At 43.7% G+C, this 22,264-nt stretch overlaps 2 protein-coding genes across 2 annotated transcripts in view; one reads left to right on the top strand and one right to left on the bottom strand.

Annotated features, from left to right (window-relative positions):
• On the top strand, positions 1-16,029 carry IGFBP1 (insulin like growth factor binding protein 1). Its single transcript, XM_080382093.1, has 4 exons — positions 1-474; positions 1,916-2,094; positions 3,756-3,884; positions 5,072-16,029. Exons 1-4 carry the CDS (start codon positions 99-101, stop codon positions 5,201-5,203), a joined length of 816 nt encoding a protein of 271 aa, XP_080238219.1. The 5' UTR covers positions 1-98; the 3' UTR covers positions 5,204-16,029.
• IGFBP3 (insulin like growth factor binding protein 3) overlaps positions 15,942-22,264 on the bottom strand; it is a 14,464-nt gene continuing 8,141 nt past the window's right edge. Inside the window, exon 4 of the mRNA XM_080382092.1 lies at positions 15,942-16,501. Within this exon, the coding sequence (XP_080238218.1) occupies positions 16,376-16,501 (126 nt within the window). The 3' untranslated portion in view covers positions 15,942-16,375. The remainder of the gene's footprint in view (positions 16,502-22,264) is intronic.

Raw genomic sequence — 22,264 nt, forward strand, 5'->3', positions numbered from 1 at the left:
AGCACTGTATAAATGGCCCGGGCGAGCCGAATGTACGTGAAGCGCCCTGGGGCTACTCCGCCGGCCGAGCCGCCCCCGAGCCGCGGTGCCCCCGCGCCATGAGCCGCCTGCGGTGGCTGCTGTCACTGCTGCTGCCGCCCCTGCTGCTGGCGCCGCCGCTGGGCCCTCGCCCGGCCGCCGGGGCGGCCCCGCCGCCGCTGCGCTGCGCCCCCTGCCCCCCACAGCAGCTGGCGCTCTGCCCCCCCGTGCCGCCCGCCTGCCCGGAGCCCGCCCGGCCGCCCGGCTGCGGCTGCTGCCAGACCTGCGCCCTGGGGCCGGGCCAGCCCTGCGGGGTCTACACGGCGCGCTGCCGGCAGGGGCTGCGCTGCCACGGCCCCCCCGGGGACCCCCGGCCGCTCTCCGCCCTGCTGCGGGGACAGGGGACCTGCCTGCCCGCCGGCGAGGCGGCTGGGGCGCGCACGGCGGAGCCCGCAGGTACGGCGCGGGGGGCGGGGGGCGCGGGGCCGGGGGTGGGGCGGGGGCCGGGGCAGCGCGGGCGGCGGGGCGGGAGCTGCGCCCCCGCCGGGGCTGCGGGGGGCTCGGGCATGTGGTGCTGGGTGACCGGCAGGCATTTCGGCAGCCTTATCTCGCTGCTTTACTACTATTTTACCTCTTCTAAGGGGACTTCTGCAGTGTCATTTCACCGGTTTGCTTCTTCTGTTTCACTGCCTGCTGAATAACTTCCTCAGTGTTACTTCACTATTTTACTTCTTCAGGAACTTCCTCAGTGTTATTTCACTATTTTACCTCTTCCGTGGTTTTTTTCACTATTTTACTTCTATTTTACTTCTTCAGGAACTTCTAGAGTGTTACTTCACTATTTTACTTCTTATTGTTTTTATTATTGTTGCTGTCATCATCATCATGACTGCTGTGTGCATGCAGTGGTGATGAAGGTAGCTCAGTAGCTTTACAAAAATGATGGTTGACCCAGTGTAACAATGGCCATTGGTGGCAGTAAGTGTCCCGATTGCACTTGGGAGGGGGAGAACAGTGGCTGAGCTGATTGTTTAATCCTCCTGCAGTTAAGAAAGTCTAGTATTTGACTTGATTTTGTTATTGCCTTGGGTTTTTTCTTTCCCTCCTCAATTTTCCACCCCATTTTTTTCTTATCCATTACCAAGAGAAAAGCAGGTGGGTTTTAGGCCATTGGATGATTGGTAACAGCCTTGATCCAACAACTTAGACACATGTCCAACTTCTATCCCATGATGAGTCCCTGCCATTCTGCTGCTCCCAGCAGGAGAGCTCACATGCACCGAGGTAGGCACTGGCGGGCGGCCCATCAGCAGCCAGAGCCAGACGGCTTCTGCCAGTCCCCTGTTATTGCATCCGCTGCAGGACACTGTGGGCTACCGCTGGCTCCTGTGAATTGCTATCCCTTCCTATATGTCAGGCAAGCCATGGAACAAAGTATAGGATGCCACGGGGTCAGGTCTGGAGCAGTTCCTCTCCTGAGTAAAAGCTGAAACACGTGCTGGAAAAAAAAAATAATAATTCCAAATTGATGCCAAGTTTCACTCCAGTCTTTCCTCACTTAGCAAAGTCTCTACAACTCACTGTGGTCAAGAAAGTTTTTTCACTTCTAACCGACTGGCTGCAGCATCATCTTTGGGATTAGACTGATTTCAAAGGATCATAAAAAACCCAACTTGTTAGAGAATAGCTAAAGTGTCCTCCTGTTAATTTATGACAAAAGTTTGATTTCCTGTGCTGCACATGTAATTTATTATTCCTGCAAGAGCTACTGTAATGTATCTGTCTTAAGAGATTACTTTGTTGTTGTTTGTTCTGATTTTTCTTTACCTTTTTAACTTGGAGAAATAAATGCAAAAGTTCACTGAAGATGTTCACCTTTACCGTTATTCTTTTCCAGACTCCATGGAACCTGATGATACGTCTTTGGAAAGCGCTGAAATGACACAGGATCAACTGCTGAACTATCAGCTGATGTCTCTCATAAGCCAGGACAAGCCCATTCCCTGGAATGCCATCACTGCATATGAAAACATGAAAGCAAAGAGACTATCTGAACTCCAGAAATGGAAAGAGCAGGTGGGTTTTCTTTGCAAACCTTTCAGAGACAATTTCAGCAGATGTCATTGATTCAGAATACAAAATGAAAATGTGCATGACATTCTAGCAGTGACACTGGGATGTCAGTATTTTGGGTAGCCAGCAAAGAGACTTTTGGACTGCCTTCATCAGATGCTTGAGGAACAGCAATCCTGAAAACAAACCAAAAAAAACCTCAATATGGCAGGACCGATAAAAACAGGTGTGCATCAGATATGTCCTACATGGACTCCATGCAGAGGCTGAAACTTTATCTGCATTTACTATCAGATTATTGCTTAATTTCCATGAGCTCATTTTAGAATCTTGGACTCCTTGCGTGTTTTAGTTAAAAAATAAAAGGGATTTGTCACTGGGTCCCATGCTCAGTGAAATAAAAGGGAATCCTTACACACAGTTATTGGTGAAACACCAATGCAAACCAAAATGTGTTTCTTTGTGATCACAAGGTAACACTATTAAGTAGATGCATATAATAAGACAAAGCTTAGCAATTAAAGTGTTTACCCTCGACACTGCAAAATCACAGTGGGTAACAGGGGTGTGGAGCCTTTGCAAGCAGGTCCGTGTTCCACTTGAGGGCACCAGAGAACCACAGTTTGGCCAGTCCCAGGCCGCCAGCACACCCACAGCTCGGAGCTAAGCTGGAGGGGCACTGAAGCCCAGTTTCATAATGGTCACAGGCAAAATAGGAAAGAAAAAAAAAAAAAAAAAAAAGGCAAAAACCTTCTAACCACCACTCCACCCTAGGAAGTCTCATTCCACATCCAGAACAGGACTTAATCATGGATTTAGTTTGAGCTATTATACATAAGAGCTGTTAGCTCCAGTTGCGATTTTTAGGCTTCTGCTTTTCTGCCCCAGAGCCACAGATAAGCCCATTGACTTGCACAGGACTGCTTATTTGAGGGGCTGACACGGGGAGGTCCTGCAAAAGCAGAGGGTGTGATTATTTTCACTCTAAATTTGTTCTCCTCCTCCATCACTCGCTAAGTACTGTTCATGCATGGCAGTTGTGACTTCGAAAAAAAACGGTGAGCAATTTGTGAAAATAGTGACTGTTGCAAGCAGTTCTTCACCCCCAGTTCCAGTCACTTTGAGTTTGGGTCCCCGAGCCACAGGAGTGCTCTCTTCTGCTTTGGCAACAGCTCTGTCCTGTACAAAAGATAACAAACATTCAGATGTTTGTTCTTGCACCATGTATATATGTCTTGCACCTATTCTCCATACATCAACAGAGCACAGGGCCATGGCAACCCAGAAAACGTGGCTAGTCTCACGTACACCAGCCTCCTAACGTGCAGCTCCCCATAACAGGAGAGATTGTACCCTCTGAGCAGTCATGTGTTTACTTAGTACAGGTTAAATTTCCTTGTGTGGCAATTTAAGGACTTAAATCCTCATGTTTCTGAGGACAGAAAATACCTCAAAGAATAAAAACAAAGGCCTAAATGCGACACCAGAGTTTTCTGGCTCTGCTCCTACTGAAGCAAGTAAAAACTACATGCAAAGCAGCCTGGTGCAGATTATATGACTAATAAGTATTTTCAGCTTTTTGCTAGCTTTATACTGATGACTTTTTGTTTAGCTGGTTTCTTTGTGATTTGGGGATTGACAACCTTTGTGTGGTCTTTCTGCAGGGACCTTGTCAGAAGGAGCTCTACAGAGCCCTGTATAAACTGGCAAAGGCTCAGCAGAGAAGCGGAGGGGAGATTTACAAATTCTACTTGCCCAACTGCAACAAGAATGGATTTTACCACAGCAAACAGGTACGTGCCTTTTCCCCTGTCTGCTCACAGCAGTGCTGTGACTATCCTGACACAGCCAACCCTTTCACAACCCTCTGCTCCCAAACTCACCATTTTACAGCTGCTGGAAAAGCAGGTTGTGAAAACAGGGATAGTCAGTAGTGGGAGCAGATGGTTTGTCCTTCTTCTCTTAAAAGTGAGCCACATGCTGTGGGCTGACAGCAATGGAGGCAGGAGGCTTTTCCATTCACAGAACAGGTGCACGAAAGACCTTCTCCAAAATCTTTTAACCCTATCTGCTTCCAGCCCAAATCAAACTCCATATACATGATGTGTTTAACATATTCCCAGTTGACATTAATTCATAATATCCACCATGCTGCCTGCAAAGCCCATTGAGTGTATAATAAGTGCTATGGAGAAAGGCAGCTCTCAGCTCCCAAGTGGTGAAAAACTCACAGAGGTGGTGTGAACTGTCTGGAGCAAAATTAGCCTTCTGAAAGCAGAAGAAAAATACTGATTTGTGCTGCCTATGGATTATGTTATATGCCCATTTCCATTATAGCCTCAAAAAAAAAAGCCATCGCAAGTTATGCCGAGAGTAATCTGCAAACCTAACTAAAGCTCCAAACCTCAAGCCACACCCTTGTAACCACCAGTCATGCACACAAATTTAGTAGGTCTGCATAAATCTGTGTCACCGAGACTCCTTGTTTTTGGGCATGGCACCACTGTGTGACTCACAAACATTGCAAGCTGGGATCTGATCAGGCACATACAGAAATCTGTTCAACCCCCTCCCCAAGAAAAAAAAAACAACACACCGTACTGTTTGCGTCCTTGTGTGAAGAGCCAGACTGTCCAGTCATTGCTCTCGCCCTACCAGCTTGTATACTCTGCCTTCCTCTGGGTTCTCACGCTGGAAGATATTGCTGTTTTATCCTGCTGTTTACCAAGCAGTGAGCAAACTGATGTAAATCTGAAGTTGCTGTTGTGGTAGTTGAGCTTGGGTCAGGGCTCCTTAACCAAGCGTGTTGGTCAGAGGCTCTGTCAGAGCAGGGACCACTGCATTCAGAACAAGTCTGTGCATGGCAGGTCCCTACCTTCTGATCCTAGTTCTGTCCAACACCTCTGCTTGCAGTAGCTCACAGGTAATCTCCTGCTTACAGTTACTTACTGTGGGTTTTGTTTTGCTAATAATATTCTAGTGTGAAACTTCACTGGATGGAGAGACGGCTGGATGCTGGTGTGTCTATCCAAAAACTGGAAGAAGAATTCCTGGTTCTTCAGAAATGAAAGGAGACCCAGAATGCCAACAGTACGTCAACTCACAAGAATAAAACTAAACACATTCATTTACACTGAGTTTTTTGTGGGGCCTGATCCAGTCAAGAGACTTTTCTGTCAGGAGCCATTTCAGTAATGTAGTTTTGTGCATCTGATTTTTGGCATAGAAATAACCCCATAAAGTAGCTTTTTCACTGCACTGGGATAACTCAGATGCTTGAGTGACAGATAAAAGCTAGCGCAAGATCAAGTCCTACAATCTTGTATATTTTGTTTGTATAATATTATGGATACCCTCCTATGTAAAGCTGTTGAATTATTTATTTCACAGTACATGTGTTTTCATCTCTGTGTGTTGTTACTAATTTATATCCTCAAACATTTCATAACTTTATATGTAAATACTTAATATTATTGCTCTTAAATGTACGCATCTTATGCTGGAGTAATGTTGCTACTTAACACTTTAGGTGGCATAACTCTGTTGGGAAAAATGGCTTGTAAACTTGCATTTTTATACTATGTATTTATAGATGTAAAATGAATTTTAAAAAATAGCTTTTGTTAGAGAACATACTTAGAAACTTATTTAAAACTTGGTTTGTTTGTATATCATGTTGCTTTTGCAGCTCTGTTTCAATGTCAATCTGTTTGTTAAAAAAGAAAGTTTAAACCTTGATTATATACTGAAGCTCCTGATGCAACAGTATTTGTTTCTATTTTCCAAACGTATGCACCAGATAAACAGTAAAACACAACAGGATGTTCTGTGCCACCTTTGACAGGTGGAAGTTGTTCAGGTGTTGCCATTGTCATGTTATTTAAGATAAGCTATTAAATAACGGTCTTTTAAATATTTAAATGAGATATTAAATAATGTCCGTGTCCCTTGTGTTGCGTGTGTACCCATTCGGCAGCCTGACCTCAGCAGTACAGTGCTGCAGCAGGTGGGAGCGCAGAGGAAAAGGTGCCTCTTGCAAAGCTGCCTCCTGAACTCATGGCACTGTTTCCCTCCAACGAGTTTTCTTCTCTTGCCCCTGTCCCTTTCTCCTGTCCTCTCCAACCCCGGCCATGCTCTGCAAGCCTTTGCCTTGGGCAGAGCAGCAGCCTCCACTGCAGTTCTTAAAAGGTTTTCTGGGTAGGAGGGCTGGATGCCTTTCTCCGCTGGAAGGCCCACGGCAGCAGTATTTGTGTGTTTAAAAGAGAAGGCTGAGACTAGAAAGAGTCATTTCCTGCACAGAAGTCAGAGGTTATAAAAAGGGAGGCTGTGGAAAAGCCCAGCCTGACTTTTTGCCCAAAGCAAAGAAGGTCCCCTTGGCTTGGGATGGCGGTCCCCCTCCCTCCCTACATGTTCCTTCAACTTAGTGGTTGCAGAGACAAAAGAGAGAAAACAAGTGACTGCCCTTGCCGGCTTCAAGCTGGTTTTGTCCATGAAGAAACTGGTGCAGGAGTTAGCAAGTCTCAGAGGGGGAAACAGGCTGCACCAACCCTGCCTGAGAAAACAGCCTGAGAGGGCAGTGAAAACATTTTCTAAGAGCCTGGCAGGAGGGAAACAGCATAAAATGGGAAACAGCATCAAATCCTCCTGCCATTTGTTGGCACAAGCTTTGGGTTTTACATGGAACTGGGAAGCGGCTTGTAGAAACTGCAAAGTCAAAGGGTAGAGATTTTTGCTCTCTGTATCACGGCTCTGTGGCATCGCACACCAAGGTTGCTGCAAGTATGTTGGCTGTATTTGTGTGTCAATATCAGCTGATCCACTTGGGGTCTAATAAACTGCCCTGGATTTATAGTATGGGTATACCACTGAGCTTCTTTCTAAAGTGTTTTGAGATCTTCCCAGGGAAAGCACTGCAAAAGCAGTTAATGGCATTGGTATTACAAATAACCAAGGTCTACACTCTCTGTAATGAGCTACGGCGAGATCCAGCTAAAACTGTGTTCCACCACCACACTCACTATGTCAAAATGCTTGGCAATCTTTGTATCAAAATAATGAAGCAGCAGCAAATTCGGGCAGAGCCTCGGTGTCTTTCCCAGAGTGCGGCCAGCGCTGAACAACTGTCGCACAGCATTGCCAAGGGACCATGGTGAGGAAAGGAGGGGAAATCATACACTTGCAGCTCCGGCACATGCTACAGAGCACTCTGGCTGCTCTCACCCCACCGACTCTGTGTAAAGGTTGCTCTCTAAAAAGCATAAATTGACTCTTTTTGTTGGGATCATTGTATATCTATTGTTGTATATCTATATATCTAACATTTATAATTATTAATAGCATGCTCTGTCTGCAGTATAGCAATCCTGAGGAGAGCTGCTTCCAGTGTTTTGCAGGGAGGCTGGTTCCCGTCCTAGCTGCAAGAAAGCAGTCTTTAACAGGGAGGAGGTTTCAGGGGAACTCTTTCCTTTAAATGTTAAGTACGAGGAGCAGAAGTTGCTTCGTTCAGCATTCAGGCTTGACAGGCCAATTTCTTAGAGGGGTTTAGCTCCTTACCTCCTGCTGAACGCAACAGGGGATGGGTGCCTCCTTATCTGCAATCTGGCCTCGTGTGACATCTTGCCAGGACTCACCAGCACAGATTTCTGCTGAGCTGCTCTGGGATGGGCTGTCCGCCTTGGGCCAGGCTCTTCCATATACTGGGATTAGGACTGATGCAAGGAGGTGAAGCAGGCAAATTTCATCTCCCCTATCACTGTGCTGCCAGGAGTTTGGGCTGCATTTAGGCCATAGATGCCACGTGTTATGATTTGTCCTGATTTTTATGATCAGCCTCAGTAACAGGTTGAAAAATCAAAGCTCTGTAGTTTCCCTTTGTTTTGGTTTCGGGTTTTTCTTCTGTTTTTAGGGTCTTTTTATTTTTTTTTTCCTCTTTTATATTAGCATGTGTCAGCTGGTAATCCTGGTTTCAGTGTGTGCCTGCTGCAGCAGTCCCACCTGCGCTGGCAAGCCAAGCATGGTGGGAATGAGTAGGGAAACAGGGAAGGTGCCTCAGGATGCTCTTAGCAGCTCAGGTAACTTGGCGTGCAGCTGGATGTGGAAAGGGGATGTACTGTTCCTCGTTATTTCAGCTTCCTCCCTTCACACCCTCTTGCACTCCTCCTACCCCACCTAAAAAAATTAATTAGTGGGAGGTCTTAGGCGAGCATCTGTAATGTTTGGTTCACATTATCCGAGAACCCTACCTACCCCATTTGTGCTCCTTCCTGCCAAATCCCTGCCAAGTTTGCTGCAGCAGGATTTGTTCCAGCCATGCCTCCTCCTGCCCCTGGCCTACCGCCAGCTGCAAAATGTTCATAGCACAGAAATGAGGTCACTGCCCTGTGCACTTAATTTGCTACCCTCCTTTTCCCCTAAAGCTGTCCAAGACAACCTACAGTCACCCAGTACTGGGCTCTGCTTATACTGAGTCAGAACTGCTCATCACTGGTGTACGGACGTCGCGTTCATGGCAGCTAGTGCTGGCAGAAGGCAAGGGGAGAGAAAGAGGGAGAGAAAGAAAATGGGGGTGATAGGCAGCCAATGTTAATACTGAAAGCTCACCAGCATCTCTGTTCACTTCTCTACCGTAACAACACATGCTCTGCAAAGGTAAAACTTAGGCAGGGAACAGCTTTCTACAGACCCAGCCCAAAATGATCAGATATTAAGCACATCAAGATTCAGCCTCTTTGTTTCCAAAACCAATATATTCCTTTGACCTTGCACTTGCTAATGAGAGTCCCCAATACATCACAAAATAAAAAAGCAAACAGAAAATGCATCACGTATAGCATGCTTTCTTCAAAGGGAAGAAAAGTGGGATGGTAAAGAATGGCACATGGCAAAGGCTTGTCACAGCATTTACTGCAGTCTTGGAAAGTGCTCAACTCCCATAGTGTCAGACACTACTACATGGGAGCCCCAACAAAATACTAAAACAGAGCCTTTTTTTCTGCAAATTCAGAACCAAAGATGATTGTGCTTTACCAGCAGCCTAGCAGCACTGACTTTGCAGAATTAGAAACATTTTCTACCCACATCACTACCTTGCTATTGCAGAACACCACCAATGTCTAATCCCCAAACAACCCATAATAATAAAAATATCTGTAAAAAAAAAATATACAAGTGACTCACTCCAAGCTAGACTCTCAGCCCATGTTGCATGCCGAATGGGCAAATCCTGTCTCTAACTTCAGACAAGACCTTTGAAGTGGGTCTAGTTTTCCTCAGCTATCACCTCCCTGATAAACCACTAGCCTAAACACCTCCCCAGGCTGCACTCACAGCAGGCCCTGGGCTTTCTATTTGCCAAGATATTTTGTATTTATGGACCAACTATTTTATGCAGTTGTTGTACATTGCATTGAGAATCAGGCAGGGATTCAGACAGGAAAGTGGGGTGTGAGCATCTGACTGCATTTAGCACGTTTGCCTTCTAGATGGTATATAGTGAGCAACAGTAACAGAGCTGGGGCAAGTGGAGGGCTCCTTTCAGTGACATGTCACCCCATATATCCTAGTCACATTAAGGTAAAGGCAGGAGGGGACAAATATGGAGAGGATCTGCTGGGAGTATGGCCAGTTAGTTCTGCATTACCAGAAAGTACCAAGAACAACAGTGGTGGAGCAGGAGTCCAGACATACCAGCACTTGCACTCTGAGTAACGAAAACAGCTCTGACCATAGCTCTGCCAACAAAAGAGGGCTTTATTTTATTTTCCCTCCTTTCCTCCTCCCTTGACCTACCTCCTCCTCCAGGGTGCAAAGTTCATCTACAAGTAAGCTACTGCGAGGGCCTGGGGAGAGGCGCAACCTCCTGCGGGAGGGACACAGGAGCAAGCCTGCCCGTGAGTGCTGAAGTAAGCTCAAATGAACCAAGCCAGACACAGCCCCTTCCAGATCTGGGCTGTTTCATTCCATGAAAGTTTCTGCTCCACTTTTCAGACTCTGTGTCGGATTATCCACCTCGGAGTGGCAGTACGAACAGCCCAGCAGCGGCGAGGGCGTGCAGGGGAAGGCAGGGCTTGCACACACGCTTGGCTCCTCGCTGCTTCCTTACGAACCGCAGCTCCCAGCACGGCTATTCCCGCAGAGCCTCCCCGCTGCAGGTCTGCTGTGCAGGGGCACAGGCAGTCTTCCTCCTGCTTTCAGTCTCCTCCAGCTGCTGTTAATCTAACAAAGAGCAGCCCATTTGTGCCTACACTCGAGGGTTTTAATTGCATAATTATGCCCTCGGTGACATGTGATTTTTTTCCTCTCTCACTGATGGGGCTTTGTAGTTCAACGGGCTGATGTGTAGAGGCTGAGGTTCCTTGCAATAGCATCCTAGTGTGGGATGTCTGTGGAGGCCTAGAGCAAACGCTGGCTGTATCATCATCTTCTTTCATATTTTCTCTTTGCCTGCAGCTTCTGTTTGTTGCTGTTTTGGCAGCTGAGCCATCACTGTTTAGCCCCAGCAAGGGAACAGAAAAAGAAAACCAGCAACATGTCACTGGTCGTAGGGCAATAGCAGCTGTGGAAACGTAAAGCAGGATCCAAGGGCTGAAGGTTGCCATGTGGCACCCTTGTGATAAAGCAATAATCAGCTTTTCAAGCTCAGTTAGTTAGGTCTTTTTTACTGGGTGCAAGTTATGTGATACCTAGCAGACGTAGGAAACAAGCCTTCACCTTGAATATTATCTGCGTGGCATAAGCAGACAAAAATAGCCTCACCTCTCCAGTTGCAGGCAGTGAGAGAAATGTGCACTCTGCCTGGCTCTCATAAGCAAGTTCCTTCACTGCCCCACTTTTGGAAGGTCTTACCACACATGGCTGTTGGAAACTGTCCTTCTCAATGACATTTTCTTCAGCTTCCCCGGTTTTTCTGGATGAAATCTCAGCTGCTCTCTGCAGTAATAACTTCACTGACTTTCTTCCCATCCCCACTCATGGAGGGAACAGGGGTGTGAAATTAGCCATGAGAGAGAAAGGCTCTTAAGGAATTTGGATAGGTCAGCAGAAGTGGAAAGCCAGGATACATACTGCAGCAGGACATGCATTCTGCAAGGATAAACTGAGATTTGCAGTATTACCCTTTGCTTCTGCTAATACCTCGTCTCCAGTTTTTTTTTCAGCTGCAACTTTCAGCCTTGAAGTCATTGTTCAATATATGTACAGGGCAAAATCAAAAGCAAAGGTTTTTACAGTGAGGTTTTCTCTAAGGCTGGTGTATATACTTCTACAGCTGCAAAATCTGAGCTGGAAGAAATAATATATCAAATGCAGAGTTTTAAAACTAAAACTTCTTCTGGTTTACAGAACAACAAATTTGCACTAGGTGCCATTTTACCATGAAATCTCCTTTTTAGCAGAAAAAAATAACATCTGCTCAAACAGTGTGCTGTATAACGTAGACAATCTCATGTGCTGGAACTCTGGACACCAAGCTACCACATCTTGATGGGTTCATAGGATCACAGAGTGGCTGAGGTTGGAAGGGATCTCTGGAGGTCACGTGGTCCAAGCCCCTTGCTCAAGCAAGGACCACCTACAGGCGGTTGCCCTGGACCACGTCCAGGCAGCTTTTGAGTATCTCCAAGGATGGAGACTCCAAAATCAAATGAAGGTTAAGTACTTTCCAGTTGGAAGAAGATACCCAGGTCCACTGGACATTCCAGAACACTTCTCTTCTAACAGCCTTAAATAAAATGAATTCTGCATACTTGCGGACAAAGGGATTACTGACACTGACCACAAAAAGCTTGCCCTTGGAATAGTCTGATACCCTTTTTGGATCTTATTTTTGCAACTCTTAGGAAAAAAAAAGGGAGTGGGGGAAGAAAAAGGGGTCCTTTCTAATGCAGGAAGGAAACATGCTCTTCTGCTAGAAATTAATAGATGTGAAGAGCTCCTAAAGGTGCTGCAGGACCATATACAAAACAGCTACCTATATCAACATTTCAGTTGGAATACTAATATGCTTTGGCATTCAGGAAAATTGCTCAGCACTTTTCATACTTTAAATATAATTCCTATTGCTAATACATGAAAATCTCTGTGGAGCCATCCTTGCTTACACAGTTTTAGAGAGTGACTAGAGATACCAAAAAACGATTTCCCCAAAGGTTTGTAAAACCATTACTTAAATTTAGGGCTCAGTTCAATAAAGAAATATGCTGTGTTAAGGTTTCTATGGAATTTACTCATAAAAAGTTCAGACTGTACTAAAAACTAATTAATTCTGTGGTTTTGGTATTCATTGAAGCCTCCTTCCCTTGTGCACAAATAGCTAACATTATGCCCTGAAGGGCGTGCATGCCAAAAAGGTGGAAAAGGATATTCTGAGCTCAAAAGACTATAGCACAGTAGGCCTATTTAAGAAAGGGAGCTTTCTCAAATAGTTTGAAAGATAATAGAGCTGCCTGCAGGCAGCTTTAACTTGCATTCTGGTCAATTACAGGGATGTATGCAACTATTTATTATGCTGGTTAAAATAAATACTTACCACATCAATCTGGGCTACATATGTCTAGAGATGAAATATACTCAAAAAGAAATTAGCAACTTTTGCAGTACATACATTAAGCTTTTGTAGTGCCTTCCCATGCAAATATTTGACGTGTAAATAACATTAGCCCTTACAAGGATTTTTCTGAGACTTCAAAACGTTCACCCAGATAACCTGAGATTCTTGAGCGAGCTTGTTAAAAGTAAGAAAAAAGTTGACAAATGCTCACTTAAAAAAAAAAACAACAACCACCTGAGCTAAAGGCAGTGAAGGCACCAAACAGGAGGTATTTTTTCTAATGCATACCTTCCATTTCTGTCACCAGAAACAAAGTCCTCCACTCATTGCAGCTCTTAGCAGGAAATACTGCTAACCTGCACACAGAGAGAGATGTTCCCCTGAACTGATAATGACCCACACATTGGCTTCATGCTGCCCACATTCTGCTGCTTGGATGCAGAACACAAATATTTTTGTTTGAATCACAGCCTGGCTCCTGTAGCCATGAGAAAAATCTTTGAATGGCAAGTCACTCGTCTATTGAATTGAACCCTTGTCTTCATAGAAATAGGAATGTTAAAAAACAAAACAAAAAACAAACAAAAAGGAAAAAGTCACCACTGATTATTTTCATTTTAAAGAGTATGGGGTTTGGGTTTTTTGGGGTTGGGTTTTTGTTGGTTTTCTTTTTTTTTTTTTTTTTTGGTGGGTGGGAGGTGAATAACATTATTTTGCATTTAATACTAAGAATGCCAGCTGCCAGGCACATCAGATAGACAACAGGAAGCATCCAATACTAGTGCAAGCAACTGTGCTTGTAAAAAATATTTAGAAGGCAACTTCTGAAAAAAGGGGAAGCTTTAAGTTACAGGTAAGTTTTTTTTTTTTGGGGGGAGCTATCTTTAGACACAGCCTTTGTTTTAAAGACATCTGTTGGAAGCAAAATAACCAAACTGACTCGCACAATCACTTTTTTTTTTCCTTCCCCCCTTATGGCCGTATGTTTTTTCTGTTACATACCAAAGACCATTAGTACCACTAAAGGAGCTGAGTGCAGTTTGTTAAATAATTCATGTGACAGATTGCTTGCTTGAATTGGTCCAAGTTCCTTAAGATGTAGTATTTTGGAAGAAATAAAGTTGGTGTACTGCAGAAATCAGAGAATTTAGTATCACTTAAGCACCTTTACTACCCAGCTTCTCCTGTATTTATTTGGTTTTAATGGTAGTGCAAAACATAAAAAGCTTAAAAACTTGACAAAATATACTAATCAGAAATACTGCCACAGCCTGTTAAAACATTTCTGCTTACTGGCAAAATGTGGCTTGCAAGGCAGCCATCTATCTTTTTTTGGCAAGAAGCTTTTTTTTTTTTTTTTTTCTTTTCCCCACAAGGCTCACGAGATAGCAATTAAAAAAAAGCAAAATACTCATTTTCATGAATCCAACCCTTATTTTCTTATCTATGGTTACATGCCAAAATACTGCTGTATATATAACTTTATTCCCTGTGTGAAAGTATTTGAAAGGAACTGGTTTACAACTTAAAAAAAAAAAAAAAAAGCCCAGCATTTTATTTTTTTGCCAACAAATCTTTGCAGGCATTACATTTGCATTAGCAGTAAAAATGTTGCAATAAATCTTCACCTCACAAAGCTTTCTGTAACCATCTGTCAGCAAATCTGCATTAGCCTGGAGTCAGCATCACTTCACATATACTACTTTTTCTTACTCTAAGGTTAAATAATTTCAGTTTTAACAATGATTTGAACTCATTAGATAGAAATCAGGAAGATGTGCAAAATGCACAGAGGGCCACTCAGCTCATACATTTCAGGGTAAGGCTTTCATCATCTGATTTATGGCCATCGGCTGCCTCTATGCCGGCAAGCCGCATAGCCAAACCCTTCCACGCCAAGAGTTCCAAGCCATTTGCCGGCAGGCAGGAGGGTGGCTGGAATCCATGGGGCAGGAAAGGCACAGGCTCCTCAGCCCCATGGTGGTGTCCCCTCCCCAGCCCCACCAGCTGCAAACCCACTGCCCCCAGTCTCCACAGAGCCCCCACCCCAACAGGAAATTACAGTGCTGATGGCTTCTTTTTGCTACAGTGACATCAAACATTTATAGTGACACATATAAGAATATATTATATATTTATATAAATATATAAAATATTTATATAAAATATATAAATAAATACATATACAAAATATGGCATTACTTTTCAGAGAGATGTTACATTTCACAGGCCACTTTTCCTTATCCACATTTCATCATCATACAGAATTTGTCATGAAGTTCAGTAAACAATTAGCCTCCAAAACCAGACTTGCCAAAGTCTTCCTTATGTGAAAGCATCGCATACCAGAACAAAACCGTATCACTTCTAATTAAAAGGACATCTATAACACCATGGCAGATGGTTTAAATATTTAAACCCAATGGTTCTTGTTCTATGCTTAGATGCAGGCAAATCATTTCTACCAAAGTCAACACAAGCAACAATTGTGTAGAGCATAAATGAAGTGTGTGGGTCTCGACACCCCGGTCCATGATCCCCCCCATCTCATCGGCATAGTTTTAAACAGGGGTTCCTCATACAGAATATGTGCTTTGGTAGAGTGTACCATGACAACACAGAAGACGTACAGTTTTTCAAAATAAATAAGCAAATAGAAAGGGTGGTACTGTATTGGCAATTTTTTGTCCACGGTTATTCTATATTAGTGTGAGCAGGAAATGGAGGAAATGTTAAGCCCTGTTGCACAAACTGAAGCGAAGGACAGACAGAAAAATACTTTACTGAGAGCTTCAGTGCAACTGTTATCCTTTCCAGTGGCATAATTCAGTTATAGGTATATTAGGAATACCAATAAAATAATTAAAAATAAGAAAAAGAATTATCTTGGCAACTGCAGTTATTTCCAATAACAAAACTTAATCTCTCCTGAAAACACCTCCTTCGCTCCACAAATTCATTTCCGTTGCCTAGAATAGGTCAGTGTGTATGCATATGGATCTATACATATTTGTAAATCATTCCATACCCTTACTTTTTCTTGGCATACAGAAGTATACACTAGAATTATTGTGTAGTATTTGGTATTCACATGTTACATTTAAATAGTTTATTAAAAAACAATTATATTAAATACAGACTAAAAGAATATTCATAATATATTTTACAGAAAAAATAGCCATGTCTTTATTTTAGAAATAAGTTTCTTTAAAAAGTTCTTTGAGATTTTTATAAAACTTTTACCCGTGAAGACAAGTTTCCCATCAGACCTGTAAAAAAAGCTTAACTTTTAAATTCTTGTGGGTTTTTTCTTCTTTGTTTTTTTTTTTTTTTCTTTAATACCTTTACAAGCTTACAATCTATAAATTCTTTAAAATAAGAAAACAAAACAGTATCTTTCGGGATCAAATTGGTCACAGGCCGTTCTTTAAAAAGTCAGTGGAGACTCCCTGAATCCATTCTGAAGTGCCTTTTGTTTTTCTCTCTCTGGGTATCAATAGTGCAGGTTTACGTGGGAATTCAGAGCTCCCTACACATGCTATAGGAAGCCCGACACAAGTCGGTGGCAGGGTGCAGCTGCAGCAGCATCCACAGAGGCTGCAACTCCCTATCTGCCACCGAAGGCAGAGCTCCTTACTCCACGCGCCAATGCAGTCCACAGTGTTTGCCCAGCCCCTCCAAGGTCTCTGCGAGGTCCAGCAGCCACGCACAGATGCCAGAAGAGCTGGCACTCAGACCTCATTTGCTTTCCAAGTTATAGCAGTGGACATCTCCTTTTCCCTTGCCATCATACCCGGGAAGCGGCTGTCCGTATTTATCCACACACCAGCAGTAACCTCTCTTCCGGCCTTTGGATGGGCGACACTGAAACAGAATAGGAGACCCAGTCAGCATTATTTTTCTTTTCTCCGCTCTTGAGTGTTATGTAGCAGGGATTCCTGCTCATTTGATGGCTGTACTTCCATATCCTGGCCATATCCAGAATCAAACAGAATGTTTATTACCACTACAATATACTACAATTAAGGCTTACCTTCTCTGCCTATCAACCCCTTTGGGTCTAATTACTCCATATTATATATAATTGCTCTGAGAACTACCAGGAAACAGCCTCATGAACTACTCTCCGTTATATCAGGCAGCACAGTTGCCCCCTCTGAATACTGGGACCACCTGCAACAGTAGGGGCTGACAACCAGGACCCATCTTTGGAAAAGAAAGTTAACAGATCTGTTCTACACTAAAGCACAGGTCTGGCAAAGACAGCCATTGCAGCAATAAACACCCTGGGCTTGCATCTGTCTGCTGGAGGAGTTTCCGTAATGTAGTTGACACTAACAGATACATAATCCTTCTGTAATGGAGTTATCACTTTAACAACTGCTAGGTGTACTAGAACTTTACATGTGTATTTTCTGATAAATAAGGTTGCTTATATACTAGTCTATAACCTATGTCAGCTTTAGAAGTTGCCTGGTGGAATCTGCCAGCAATGCTGACCAACATGAAGCTACCACAGGCAACGACACTAAACCTCTTCAGAAAGAGCAATGCAGTAAAAATGTATTATAAATTCTAGCAGGTACTAAGTAAATCATGCTCTCCCCAAGGAACCAAGAACAGTAAAAACTAAAGGAGATGACATGCTGCAGGTTGCACTCAGTATGCAACCCTGGGCAGTTACGTACTGTGAACCCCTGGGACCTGCAAGGCTTGCACCCACTTGGAAGACATGTGTCCCCAGAACAGAGATTACCTCACTAGGTATGCCATGGTCAACCTCACTGCCAAGACACAGCCCTCACGTCAGCTCAGGTTTTGAGATCTGGTGATACAGGATTTGCTCCAAATGTTAACAGACATGGCTGTTCAGTCAGGACAGACTTACAAAGAAGGCTGTGACACAAAGACACCTACCATTCCAAAGACTGAGGTTTCAGCTGTTGCATCACCAGCATGAAGGGAGACAGGCTAGACTGAAGGCACTTAGGGCCCTCAGCACTGTAAAGGCCATCATGCAAGCACAACAAACGCTGCCTCTGAGATCACACTCACAGCAATTCAAGTATTTCAGAGGTTCAGGCTGGTACAAGTCAGGTAAATTTTGCCGCTACCACTCAACTGCTTGTTCTCTAGAGTCTAACAGTCGTGTCCCCATCTCCCATGTGGGTGTATGGTAGTGGCTCACAAAGCCAAGTGTCTTTTCCCTGTGCAAGTACACAAAGAAACATCAAGTATGGGTTGGGCTTCACACGCTGCCCAAAGTGGGCTGACCCTTTCCATGTCTAGTTCAGGACCCCAGGTGAAAGGGTGCTATTTGAGACAGAACTGTGAATATGTGTCACTCCTGGGACAGCCTGCACCAGCACATTGGCCCCCGAGCCAACTCATTAGTGGCAGCACAGAATAGGGTAGACTGCCTTCACTAGAAACTTGCAAGAGAGATGGGAGCAGATCACACATTAGACACACATTTCTGAACAACTTTCCGTCTTGTTTATTTTAGAGTAAATGAAATAATGCTAATCACCATAATGGCAAATTAATCTACCCTTGTGATATATTTGAGTAACAAACCCCATGCAGAAATAATACAGTGCCTCCGCTGCATTTGCAGTCCTTCCGCACTAGCCCTATGCAAATGGACGGCAGCAGGATGACAAGATCAAACTTAGAGCATATATCAGCCTATTTTTAGGAGAGGGTGAAGAAGTTCAAACCTACCAAGAGAACAGCCACATTAATAATTTGCTAAACTACGTGGTTAGCTGCATTTGAGTTCTAGTTACTTGTTTGGCTGGTTTTCTGTACTAAATCTTTAAATGTTAAGTTTTACAACTTATGTTTATTGTCTGAAAAGCCTGACTAGGGCTTGCATGTTACTCTCCAGGATTTATGAGAATGGCTGCTCAAAGTCCAGTGACATCAGTGAGAAGTCTTCTGTCAAGTTTGGTGGCAACTGGACTGGACTCTAGCTTAAGTGGTATTAACATTTAATGCCTTAATTTCTTCATGCTCAAAACTGAGGAATTCATGAACAGCAGCCTTTGCACAACTTAGATTTTACATAAAAGGAAACTGAGGCAGCATTTCTTGAGTTGTTTTTCCTAAGAGATCAGGCACAGATGGAGCCTGAATTAGAGCACAGGGCTTCTGGCTGCCAGCCTGGTGCTCCGGCAGTGAAACTACACTTCTGCTAATAATAGTAACACAGCCTCCCCTTTTAGAAGTACGTTACACAATCTTGCTGATTCATAGGCTTGCATCACTCTCAAAACAAATGATCAATTAAAGTTATCTCATGTTGGTGGAGGTTTTGATTGCTTTTTAAAGTTGCATAATCAATTTTTGGAATAAGCTACAACATGAAGTTAAGTCTTCAAGAACACCTTCCCTACTACTAATATTATTTTGTTTCCTCTTGACGACCCATTTGGAAAACAAAACCCTTAGATTGTTCTACAGCTGAAATAACACTCAGTGAGGAAACAATTTACCTTTTCCAATCTGCAATAGGGTACTACCTGCTCAGCCATGCTGCCCATAGTAAACCACTTCCAATTCAAAAATGATGCTCTTATTGTGAAGCAGCTAGCTTGCATTCCCTACAGCGGCTGTGGGCAGCTCATATGGGAAAAAACCAAATATATTTATATATATAATCTGCTCTTCTGCATTTTGTACTCCACATATATTTTAAGGCTGTGCCCAGCTCTTCCGTATAACTTCAGAAATCCAAAAAAGCTGGAAAACTGCCCAAGCGGTAGAGCCATTAATTACTTCTGATAGGAACACCAGCTGCCAGCTTCCATGCCACCTGCCCCTCTCCCTTCCACAAAGAAGTGCCGCAGAGGCATTTGTGGGGCACAGCAAAGCATATGGTATCCCATTGAATTCCCGGTCAGCCCAGAGGTCTCCGTGGAGCTACAACTGTGGTCTCCTGGAACAGACTGCAGACAGTACTGACATATACCGCAGGCCGTTTTGGCTCTCACCAAGCCCAGCTCTGTTTTCAGTGGAAAGATGCCAGCTCACATTTAGGTGAGTATCTAGCTCTGGTACACAAATATGGAGCAATTCTGGTAATTTCCCCATATAATAATTCTAATTTCATCAAAACTTTTTTCTATGTTTGAAGCAGAAACATGCCTCTATCAATCTACTTCACATAAATATACCTATATACCACAGTTATATAGTACAACCTTGCACATGTTATTAAGACAATTCTGTATTTTAATAGGTCTGATTTGAAAGAAGTTTATATAAACACAAGGTGTGAAGTATTTCTCACATTATATCCTGACAAATAAATTTAAAGTTCTTAAAATTGTTTCACATACACAAATTACTTCCTACAGTTGTTCCTGAAAAGTCAATTTCTAGATATCCACAAATGTCTTGGAAAATGACTGCTTCCAACTTGATGGGAAGAGTAGGTGACTAGGAAGGCAGAATATACTAACATGTGAAGCGCCTTCTGAAAGAGTTTTAATGGTTTCCAGGGTGATCATAATTTATCAGATTCCTGCTGTCACACACCTATCTATGTTATCCCAGGCAGTGGTTATGGCAGCTGCTTCCAGAATTAAAAATGCCTAGCTCACATGCCTTTGATGGATTTACCGTCTATTTCCTAACTTGTTATTCCAAATTTTGTTGTCTAACAGAATATAACTGAATTACAGATTGAATGCTGCTTATAATAGCAATGAAGGAAATTAATAAAATACGCTAGCATTCTGTTAATGAGATTAGAGACCTGCTCACCGTGCCGGAAATATCGGACCTACACGCTGATGCTCCAAAAAGAAAACCAAACTTATTTGTTGCATTGCCTTGTGGACAGTGAATTCAGTCTGGACAGGACTCCTCACTTCTCAAACCGATACTTTTTTCTAGGAGTTAATTCTACGAGGGCAACTCAAATACAAACCAGAAATAATGTATTTTATTCGTGTGAGAAGCAGCCTGTCTCTGTAAGCCCTACCTGTGAAGGCCTGCCCCTAGGGTTGACTGAAGTTCATTTACAGAAGCACTCCAACTGCATTTCATGTACAATATTTACTCATACAGGCTCCATTTGTGGGCATCTCCTACAAGCTCCCGAGTTGTCTCAGACTACCACTGAAACTACCAGACCTGTGTGAACTGGCACAATGCTTGACAAGGCTGGCCAGGTATGAAAGTGCCCCTTCATCCTGTGTTTGCTGACTGGATGGGCTGCTGCGCATAAGCGCAGGAAGCTTTCCTAAAGCAGTTTGAAAGTCTCCTGGCAGCACAGACTACACAGAGGGAAGAAGCGTGTCTTTTCTCTGTACCAACACCTTACTCTCGTAAATCAACTTCCAGGTACAAAGACTAAGTAAGTGTATTACCTTTCTTTCTCCCTCCCGCCACCTCTGTATTTCCTTTTTTCTGCCTCAGTGGCAGAACTGACTGCACTTTAAAGTACAGTCATCCTTTAAAGGAAGGCACTTTAATACATGCTTACCGTGGATCTGATTTACTACATACACATGCCAGAGACCACGTGCAAACCACCACCTTTTTGCTGACGAAGCAAAAACCTCAGAGTCTGAAGACAGATGAAAGAAAGATCTACTGAACAAAGTAAATACCAATCTGCGGCCTTCTGTAATACCTAAGGAAGGACTACAGTACACTTGTGTGCCTTGAACACAGTTAAATGACGTGCTGTTACACAGCAGCTAAGCAAATGCTTTTAAGGCACAGAACACAGCCCTAGCCTCACTCAACGTAGCAATCAAGATGTATTTTCTGAACAAAAGCAGACCAAGATGCAAGCATTGCTCTCTGCTATTTTACACATGGCAGGACATGAATGACACTGGCTTCTTAAAACTCCAGACAACAAAAAGAAACTCTGTTCCTGTTCAGGAGTTGCGACCACCTGATCGAGGAAAAGTTGGCAAGATCAGCAGCATGAACCAAAGGTCAAACAGCACAGTTAACACTCAGCTGATGGCAGAAAGGAAGGCTGGAAACCTCACCCCTATTGCAAACACCCCACCTGACACTGCCAGCTTAACACAGAGCTCCAGGGAATATCCGAAAGGGAAAGACTGTTCCTAAGAAAGTTGGAAGCCAAAAAATGGAGAGATAGCATTCCTAAAATAAGGTTGCCTGGTTGGAGGTTGGCCTCTTGCTTCCAACCAACAAACCGTATCAGCTAGTAACAGAGTCAGTTGCTCCTTTGGTTACCAGGGACAGAGAGGCTGACTCGTGTAAACCCAAATGGGAGAGACAAAATGGTCCACAAAAAAATCTGTCCTTAGAGAGGGTCTGGACTTGAGGAAAATCTTAAAAGAAATCCCTGAATTCAGGAAATTTTGGAGTTATACCAAGAAACACACTTGGAGGTAGGTCATGAAATAAACACTGGAATGAGATGGGATGTGCACACCAAGCAAAGAACCTGGCACGTCTTGCACTTCCCCAAGTTACTGAACGAGCTCCAAGGGCAGCACTGAATGGAGAATGCTGCCCATAGCTCAACCTTACACAACTGAAGCATAAATACCGGCAGTTTAGGTCTGCATTTGTCAAGAAAGGTCACAATCCCAGAACCAAAGAGAGCTGAGAAGCCATATTCACTGTGGAGTA

This window comes from Falco punctatus (assembly GCF_963210335.1).
Source record: "Falco punctatus genome assembly, chromosome: 4".
Lineage (NCBI taxonomy): Eukaryota > Metazoa > Chordata > Aves > Falconiformes > Falconidae > Falco > Falco punctatus.

Coding starts and splice junctions, on each gene's coding strand:
- IGFBP1 (XM_080382093.1), top strand. CDS start 99: ATGAGCCGCCTGCGGTGGCTGCTGTCACTGCTGCTGCCGCCCCTGCTG. Junction 2,095..3,755: donor TCCAGAAATGGAAAGAGCAG/GTGGGTTTTCTT, acceptor GTCTTTCTGCAG/GGACCTTGTCAGAAGGAGCT. Junction 3,885..5,071: donor GATTTTACCACAGCAAACAG/GTACGTGCCTTT, acceptor ATAATATTCTAG/TGTGAAACTTCACTGGATGG.